General features: G+C 32.7%; 1 protein-coding gene across 6 annotated transcripts; it reads left to right on the forward strand.

Annotated features, from left to right (window-relative positions):
* The first annotated feature begins 865 nt into the window (after nucleotides 1–865).
* Nucleotides 866–9,514, forward strand: LOC552749 (sodium/potassium-transporting ATPase subunit beta-1-interacting protein). Of its 6 annotated transcripts, none has more exons than XM_016914096.2 (7): nucleotides 866–1,173; nucleotides 2,001–2,138; nucleotides 2,228–2,308; nucleotides 2,398–2,589; nucleotides 2,682–2,742; nucleotides 3,549–4,196; nucleotides 7,621–9,514. In XM_016914096.2, the coding sequence occupies exons 1-7, from the start codon at nucleotides 1,120–1,122 to the stop codon at nucleotides 8,478–8,480; spliced, it is 2,034 nt and encodes a 677-aa protein (XP_016769585.1). In that variant the 5' UTR covers nucleotides 866–1,119; the 3' UTR covers nucleotides 8,481–9,514. The 6 variants fall into 6 exon arrangements, with proteins under 6 accessions (XP_016769585.1, XP_016769580.1, XP_016769581.1 ...); XM_016914092.2 differs by lacking the exon at nucleotides 3,549–4,196 and adding an exon at nucleotides 3,134–3,182 and having other exon boundaries at nucleotides 873–1,173; nucleotides 7,621–7,759; XM_016914093.2 differs by lacking the exon at nucleotides 7,621–9,514 and adding an exon at nucleotides 3,134–3,182 and having other exon boundaries at nucleotides 874–1,173; nucleotides 3,549–3,681.
* Nucleotides 9,515–9,841: the final 327 nt, after the last annotated feature.

The following is a 9,841-nucleotide window of genomic DNA, read 5'->3' on the forward strand; positions in this document are numbered from 1 at the left end:
ATATATATATACTGCATAATCTGCATAAAAAAAGAAAATAAATAAATAAAACGTTAAAATAATATTAAAATCGATTACATTAAATAAAAGCAATAGTTAAACTTAAAAATTGTCCTTTAAAAGTCAATAATATAAACTATCTATCATTCTAATGATCAAATAGATGAATGAAAAAAGAAAAGAAAAAAAAAATAAATTAATTGCTAAAGAATTATCAATTATGATAATGTTCGAAAAATTTATCCAATAAAATTATTAATTAAATAAACGATAGTATAAGAACAATAATAGTGATATGTAAAAATAATACATACTACGCATAAAATAAGTTATATAACATACGTCTTATATCTGCGACTTTCGTCAGTGGAATAACACGCAGATTGCGATTTTGTCTATCGACTATCGAATTGGAGAGGGGATATTTACTCGGTAGTTCGATACAAGCCGAACCGAATACGAATATAAATTTCTAAATTTTCGGCTATATTATAAGAAATATTTATAACTTTGAAGACATAATATAAGAACGTATAAATAATACGTGAGTTTATTATAATATATAGATAAACATATTTCGAATAGAAAGATATAAAATTGGATTAAACTAAATAATTTAATGATTTAATTTATAATGAATTAATTGCAGCATTATTATCTAAATTCAATAAAATAAAAAAACAATAAAAATCTATGTTTCTAATTTTGTTAAAATAAAACAAATCTTGCTAGATTTATATAAAATTTATCTATTACTTTTCTAAAATATTCATATTATAAATCATTGAACAAGATTTTAATATTTAATATTGACAATTTGATTTTTTCGATTTTTAACATCCAGCTTGAAAAGAACAATTAAATTTTTATTTTGAATTTGAAATTGCCGCTCCATCGTTATCGTCTTTGTCGCCGTTATTGCGAGCAGCACTGTGCAGTATAGTGCATGTCACTTGCACCAGTCAGTCGTGAGAAAGGGACGGAACAAGTGTCGTGGGAATATGGCGGCGCATTAGAACATGCCACAGTGATGCAGTTAACGCGCAACGAGATCGTTCGTATCAAGTGACCAAAGAAACTGTGGCCTCGCACGCTAAAACATCCGTCTGGCCAAATGACATGGGAATTTGTAATCGAAGGCATTTCCTATTGACAATATGCATCTTACAACTCGTGAGTGTCATCGAAAGAAAAATGTTTTATTTCCCGATAAAGGAAATTGTCATCATCCTGTGACACGCTCAATTCTCATTTTTCTTGCGCTGACTCATAGCTTGATATTCTCACAAAAAGATTTGATTGCTGGAAAGATTTTAATTATTAAATATTTTTTAAGAATTAAAATATATTGCGTTGTGGTTTGTTACGCGTTGAACGAACGATTTGAACGATTTTATCGACGATATCGGACCTCGATGAAACAATTACACTTGCTCGATTATCGCATCGTTTTATCGATCCATGGGTCGCGTGGTTTATCTCTGTAAAATAGAGATCCTCGAATAGAAACTGGGCAATCCATTTAACACCGCTTTTACTACTTACTTTCTAAGCGCTTTCTTGTCGATTGGCGTCGATAGAATTCTACATTGCATTGCGAAGATGTTTTTTGCAAATTCAAAAAATTCAATAGATAAGAAACGAAATGCGATAGATGCAAACACAATACGTTGATAAAATTTATAGATTCAATGTTATTGAGTAATCATTTTTATTAATTTAGCTTTAATAAATTGAAAATTTGAATAATCGAAATAATAGATCATTATTTGAAATAAGTTTTTTACTTAAAAGCAAGCAAAGTAGTAAAGTAGTTCATGAACATTCATATTTAGAGCATCAGATTAATTGGGTATTTAGAACACAGAGTAATTGATATAGATTAAGAACACACAAGGCAAAATAGAGTTGACAGAAATTAAAGAGATTAATATTAAGATATTTTTAATTATCTTAATGATTTATTAAATTTAAGCAAGATTGTTAATTTCTGTTTATAGATCACCACAGTAGAACGTCAAGTCTTCGACTTTCTGGGCTTTATGTGGGCCCCGATACTGGTCAATTTCTTTAACATTATATTTGTAATCTTAGGATTTTTTGGGGCTTTTCAATATAGACCAAAATATATTATATCTGTAAGTGCAATTTTATTTTAATAATAGATTTTTTAATAATTAATAATGAAAGGATAATTATCTTTATATTAATATTAAACTTATTTCAGTACTGTATATGGAATACACTATGGTTGGGATGGAATATATTTATGATATGTTTCTATCTTAATGTAGGTGTATTGGATAAAGTAAGTATTAATTTTTTATATAATTTTTTTTTCTTTTTTTTATAATTTGAATCAATTTTTAATTATATTATATGTAATTAATCTTTCAGAATAGTGATATTTTAAATCTTGGTACTGGTAGTTTTTCTTGGTGGCATGTCAATGGACCAGGTTGCAAAGCTATTTATGATGTTACTGAACCAGAATTATTTCGACCTGCCCGACCTACAAATGTAACAAATTGTGTACTAGATTATGAAATAGTTGAAATTTTACACGCATCTACTCAATGCATCTTAGGTGTAAGTTATCAATTTTATAATTTAACATATCATGAATTATTTATCATATATTAATTATAACGTTTAAAATAACTATTTTTCCTTTATTCCAGTTTATTGCAATAGTTGGTGGTATTTATCTAAGTAAAGTTTTTTTGGAGGAAGATGATAGCTGTAAGTATAAAACCCATAGATCTTTTTTTTTTTTTCATTATTTTAATTATAATAAACTAGTATAAATCAAATTAGTATAAGAATTGTAGTTTGTAGAATGAGAATTTTATTTTGAATTTTATCTCGTAATATCATTCTGTGGTAAATTTTATTCTAGTATCGGTAAACGAGATATATGAACAATATTCTAAACTTTATTCTTCATTTTTATGAAATCAAAAAAAAAAAAAAACGTGCAATGATAAATCTTTTTATTATAAAAATCATATCAAAACAATATGTTTCTCTATGGAAAAAAATTATAGTAAATTATCCTGGTTTTTTTTTATTTTTTTTTTTTTTTATTTTATTTAATTAAGTAAGTTTAAGATTTATTATTGCTTGAAAAAAGGGTTGTCGGTTACAGTTGATTTCATTGGTGGATTTGATCCTCCACTTTGGTAAGTGCTTTGCCTGATTCATGGTTGCACGCATTTGCTCCTTTTTTTTTTTTAAAGCACGAAGTAAAATAGTTTCTTTCATGCGCACCTATTTATTATTCTCGTTATTCATCGATTCTTTTGCGAATGTAATTGTAAAATAACTTCTGTCGAGCTTGGATATTACGCGGATCCATTTCTGAATTCATTGATACAGCATGTTATGCAAAATAAATATAAAAAATTATAACATTGGCCATGTTGAAACGAAACTTAAGTATCAAGTATACTACGTTAAGTTAATTCTGTTCAAAAAGAATTACTAAGCTCATGCCACAGACACAATAAAATCCGATCTAATGCAATCGATTCTACGTCATATTTCAGTTGACTTTGTGGGAGGTGATGACTTTGGGTTGGCAGGCCACACGCCGTTGCATCCTATGTACGTTAGCTACTCGGCTCTTCCATCACCTGCCCACCCTCACAAAAATTCCGCTCAAAATTACCCCGCAGGCACAGCTAGCTCTCATCAATCCGTTTGTCACGATACCAGCTTCCCAAAACATAACGATAAAACGTTTAACAGCTCTGGACGAAGTAAATGTAGTTTTAGAAACGACACGATCAAAACTGATCGAACCAATCTGTCCAATCGCGATTTGAAGTACGTTGATTACTCAAACGATTATTCAAATCCGTTGGATCATTTGCAAAGGCCTGTGTCCCCTTATGACGAGTACGATTCGTTGGACAGTGCCGCTAAATTAAAATATCAAAAAAACAAATTGTATTATCCGCACTCGTCCAAGTATAGTCCCGTTGCATCACCGTGTGTCAAGTCTCGACCTGCCGCTGCAAAGCAAAATAAAGCCTCCAACAAGCCTAGAGTCTTTATCGATCATGTTCGCGAACAGCCGATGAGGTCGTTTTATTCTGATCCAAGATTGGCAATTGAAAATCAACAGAATGTGAATGACCAAGAGAAACAGAATAGGTCTAAAAGAGACAGTAGACCTTTATCGTTATATGCCAGTAATTTTTAGATTGTTAGGAATATCAGAGAAATATCAGTAGTTATTATTTTATTTTTTTTTTTATATATTAATCGATTCGAGGTACGACTCGTTTTAAAAATATTTTTAGAAAATTAACCTAAGTATTTTAACCTAAGTAACTATCTTAATTATACGTTATAATTTTTCTACGTATTATTACACGTTCGTATGATTTTTCGCAAAATTTTTAATTTGTGACGATTTCTTTTTAAAATGTATCGAGGAAAGATTTTTTTTTCTTTTTCTTCCATCAATATTTACAATATTGCGAAGTAGGACGCGTATTACGTCGGCCTCAAATCGATTAGAAGAGCATATGGACTGAGGTTATTTTTTCTTTCTTTCTTTCTTTAGCGAATTCGAAGATGTAACATAGAATTCCTATCCTTGCCAAATAGATAGAACGATTAGAGAGTAGGTTAGTTTAGGGTGCTTTCTCCGATTTGATTTCTTCTCGTTTAAGTCTAAAGAGAATATTTCTTTTAAATCACAGTTTTTAACATCACAGTAACGCGTAATAATTTTTACCATTTCCTTTCTTTAATATACTTCGATCACGTTTCCCTCTAACGTGAAATATATATATATATATATATATATATATATATATAATGTGTGTTCAAGTAGCGTTTGCTTTGTTCGTGTTCATATTAATTCTTTTTCTTTCTCTTTTTTTTTTTTTCTTTTTAACTTTACATTTGCTCATAGATATTTCGATATACGATTTGTATCGTATTAATAACAATGCATTTTTATATCGATACACGCACTGTGATACGTATATAGAATATTATATATGAATCGTGTTATTTGAAAATATTTTATTCGAGCTTTTTACATATATATATATGTATATCGTTAATCGTGTAACTTTTAAAAAGTTGTGTTCGATAGAAGAGTTTTTGATATTGACATGACATGAAATATTGCATTTAAAAATATATAATAGCATGGATGGATTGATACGATTCGTATCATGTAAAATTTTCACGAATACAATAGTAGAATTGTTCTTTTCCTTTTTCAATATATCTATTTTTTTTTCTCTCTTTCTCTCTCTCTCTCTCTCTCTCTCGTTACACAAATGGTACTTATTAAGAATTTCTTTAATGATGCGAGGTAGCCTGGCTTATTAAGAGATAGAAATCCTTAGACTGCATTGAAATTAGCTTGTAGTATTCGCGACGTGACGAAGAACTTTGTTGTTTATATTTTTATATGTAAGGTGCTGCGAAACATTTCTTCATTTCAACAGAATGTGTCTGAGTGTTTGGTAAATGCATGCTAGTACTTGTTTTTTTTTTTTTTTTTTTTTTTTACGGAACGTTTTTATTATCTCCATTTCTTTTCGAACGACAATCGCGTACGTTTTTTTTTCTTTTTTCTTCTTTGCATACTTATACAAAATATGCAATCGAAAATTTGTAAGATATCGCGTATACGAAGTATATTACTGTTACTACTTCTGACATTCCATGGATCGATTAACGAAGGATGTTTAACACGAATCGAAGTGATGAAGTGAATTCTGAAGTGACAAAAAAAAAAAAAAAAAAAGAAGAAGAAGAAGAAGAAAGGATCTTTTACACAGACAACCTTTATTAAGATTGAAATATATTTTTTTACAATATTTTGATGATTTGTTGGTCGAAGATGAAAAAAAAATTACGAAAGTGATGAGTAGAAAAGAAATTCGACGAGCTCGCGAAAAGTGAATCGCGTTGAGGTGGAAAAAGTTTCAGCGGGGAGGAAAAAAAAATTCCGCTTATTCATCGCTTTACGTTATTTTTCTCCTTCTCGGACGTGCGGAGCGCGGATATAAAACGTGATCGAGCAAAACAAACAAAAAAAAAAAAAAAAAAAAAGAAAAGAAAACAAAATATCAATCTATTATCCGTTTACGAATGATTTGATCGACTTATCAATCGTTGTAGATGGCGCGCTGCGCACAATGATCGATCGAATGAATACTTAATGCGATCCGATAATAGACAATAATTATAGATACGATCGTATGTGTTCTCAGAATTGTACGGAAAAAAGAATTATATACGCAATCAATCGATCCCGAACAGTTAATTTTTATAACGTTAAACATCCATATATATATGTATATGTATATATATATATATAGCTATTAGACAATAGAACAACAGACCATGCAATAATGAATTTTTCTCGTCATATCTGATTGGAAAAAAGATCTTTGGTTTGGTTTCTTTGTAATTTTCTTTACAACGAATCTATATATATATATATATATATATATACATATATTTTTATTCTCAAAATTATATTACATAGATAGATTCGATTCAATTTTTATTCGAACGTATAAATTGCTCATTAAATGAACGTTGTACATATTCACATACAATTTAATTTATAAGTGTGATAGTTTTTTTTTTTTTTTCACCGTATATAGATAAATTTTATTAGTCGAACATATATTATATAATAATCGTATTTCAAATCGAATATTTATAATGTTAACGAGTCACTTCAGATAAGGTTGTCAGGCAATGTGTATGTGTGTGCGCGCTCGCGCGTGTGTATGTGTACGTGTACGTGCGCGTGTGTGTAGTGGTAGACGATCGAAAATTTCTTTTATTATTATTATTATTTTATTTTATTTTTTTTTTTCCTTTGTCGAAGCTTGTACAGTAGTGTCGGTTTTTTTTTCTTTTTTTTTTTCCCCCCCCACTGTACCTTCGTTAAGAAAACCGTAGATTTTAATTTTATAATTTATTTTATCTGTATCATATATAATTTACCTTTTTTTGGTGCAGTTCATTGGCGACAATAAACGTGCAATGCCTACTACTTGCTTGCTTTTTTATTTATTAACCCCCACTCTTTTCTTTCACTCCTCTCTCTCTCTCTCTCTCTCTCTGTTTAACTAATTCTCCTCCTGGTACTCTTTCATGGAATTTTTCGGGGAACTATTTTTTATTATTATTATTATTATTTTCAGTGTCTTTGTCCCTCGATTAATACTTTCTCCTCTTCTCTTGAATCTTGTTATCGAGAATAAAATCGTTGTTAGGGATTATTAAGAAAAAAAAAAACAACATTAATATCTTCGTTCTTATTCCACGCGTGTGAAAGAATTCGATCTCCTCGATCGATTTTCTTTTTTTATCCGAACCGAGGATTATTAACGCTTAAATAACACTAACGATCCTTTTTTTAAAGAATATCGTCGTCCAATCTCATCTTCGCAAGTTCGTGCTTGGACAAAAATATAAACAAAATATATATATAAAAGAATAAATCTTTATTCGAAACTTCGAAATATCGATTTCCAAGCACGAACTCTTGCATCCCCCATCCCCTCCCCTTGCAAAACCAAGCTAAGACCAAGCTGACCAATCGGTTACGATTTTCTGTCCGGAGCGCAGCCCAAGCTAAGCTAAGGAAGAAGAAGCAGCCGAGGCCGTTGTACAGCATCGAGTACTCGCAGCCGGAGCCGGCGATCCACGACGACGGGGTGTCGCCGAAACCGATGACGCCCCGGCGGGTGAAGAGGCGGTCGGTGATCTCGCGGGACGGGACGAGGAGGTCGAGCAGGAGGGGGCAGTCGTCGGCGAGGCAGTCGTCGGCGAGGAGAAAGAATCCCGTGAACAGGATCATGGACCATCAGGAGAGCCTGTACGCGAACACGGCCGGGAACGTGGCCAGCAACCTGACCAATCAGAACGTGAACTCGTTGTCCCAGGGCACCCTCAACTACGACCGTATCTCGATGAGTTGGGACAGGGACAGGAACTCGAACTGGCAACACGGGGAGGCAGTCAACATGGCCGTCTCCACCCCCGCGTTGTGGGCCGGCAACCATCCCCACCACCACCACCATCATCACAATCACAATCACAATCACGCGTCGGGGGGTCAGGACAACGGGTCCAACAACGGTTACTCGAACGGCGACAATTACGCGGCCGGTTACACGAATTGGGACAACGCGAACAGCTCGTCGACCAGGAACCTGGCCGACAATTGGCAGCCGAGCGAGCTGAGCCCGATGCAGTGGCAGGGGCAGAGCAACCCGACGTTCCAGCAGACGAGCACCCAGAGCTTGAACGGGGAGGACTTGGACGATATTTACAACAATCGGCCGGCGAGCGCGAGGTCGAGTTACAGCAATTATCACGGGGTGAGGGCGACGCCCCAGGTACCAAACAGAACGGATATTGTCAGGCAGAGCCAGAGACAGTTCGTTCTCAGCGGGCCGCCCGCTTATCAGGATACCGTCATATGAAGGGGGATCTTTCGAGAAAAAATCGAGTTCGAGTTCGGTTGTTCTTTTATTTTTTTACTTTTCGAGCCTCTTTGAAGGAGGAAATAATTAGACCACGTTTAATTCGTGGGTCTTTTTTCTTTTGACGAGTTTTAATATAGTTATTCTTGTTTAATTAGTTAAAGGAAGTATACTTCTTCTTGGATTTCGAAGTTTATCAGGACACCGTGATATGAAGAGGGATCCTTCGAGAAAAAATCGAGTTCGAGTTCGGTTGTTCTTTTATTTTTTACTTTTCGAGCCTTCGAAGGATTCCTTGAAGGAGGAAATAATTAAACCACGTTTAATTCGTGGGTCTTTTTTCTTTTGACGAGTTTTAATGTAGTTATTGTATTCTTGTTTAATTAGTTGAGGGAAGTGTACTTGTTCTTGGATTACGAAGCTTTAAAGAACACCGTATATGAAGAGGGATCCTTCGAATCGAGTTTGATTTCTGATTGTTCTTTTGAAAGAGGAAATAATTAAACTACGTTTAATTCATGGATCTTTTTTCTTTTAACGAGTTTTAATATAGTTATTCTTGTTTAATTAGTTAAGGGAAGTATACTTCTTTTTGGATTTCGAAGCTTTAGAGGATATGAAGAGGGATCCTTCAGTTCGATTTTGGTTGTTCTTTTTATTTTTTACTTTTCCAGTCTCGTTTCTTTGAAGGAGGAAATAATTAAACCACGTTTAATTCGATTTAATTCGTGGATCTTTTTTCTTTTGACGAGTTTTAATATAGTTATTCTTGTTTAATTAGTTGAGGGAAGTATACTTCTTTTTGGATTTCGAAGTTTTACAGGACACCGTGAAGAAGGATCCTTCGAATCGATTTCGATTTCTGATTGTTCTTTTGAAGGAAGAAATAATTAAAGCACGTTTAATTCGTGGGTCTTTTTTCTTTTAACGAGTTTTAATATAGTTATTCTTGTTTAATTAGTTAAGGGAAGTATACTTCTTCTTGGATTTCGAAGCTTATCAGGACACCGTGATATGAAGAGGGATCTTTCGAATCGATTTTGGTTGTTCTTTTATTTTTTACTTTTCGAGTCTCTTTGAAGGAAGAAATAATTAAACCATGTTTAATTCGTGGATCTTTTTTCTTTTGACGAGTTTTAATATAGTTATTCTTGTTTAATTAGTTGAGGGAAGTATACTTCTTTTTGGATTTCGAAGTTTTACAGGACACCGTGATATGAAGAAGGATCCTTCGAATCGAGTTCGATTTCTGATTGTTCTTTTGAAGGAAGAAATAATTAAACCACATTTAATTCGTGGGTCTTTTTTCTTTTAACGAGTTTTCATATAGTTATTCTTGTTTAATTAGTTAAGGGAAGTAT

Source organism: Apis mellifera, linkage group LG9 (assembly GCF_003254395.2).
Source record: "Apis mellifera strain DH4 linkage group LG9, Amel_HAv3.1, whole genome shotgun sequence".
Lineage (NCBI taxonomy): Eukaryota > Metazoa > Arthropoda > Insecta > Hymenoptera > Apidae > Apis > Apis mellifera.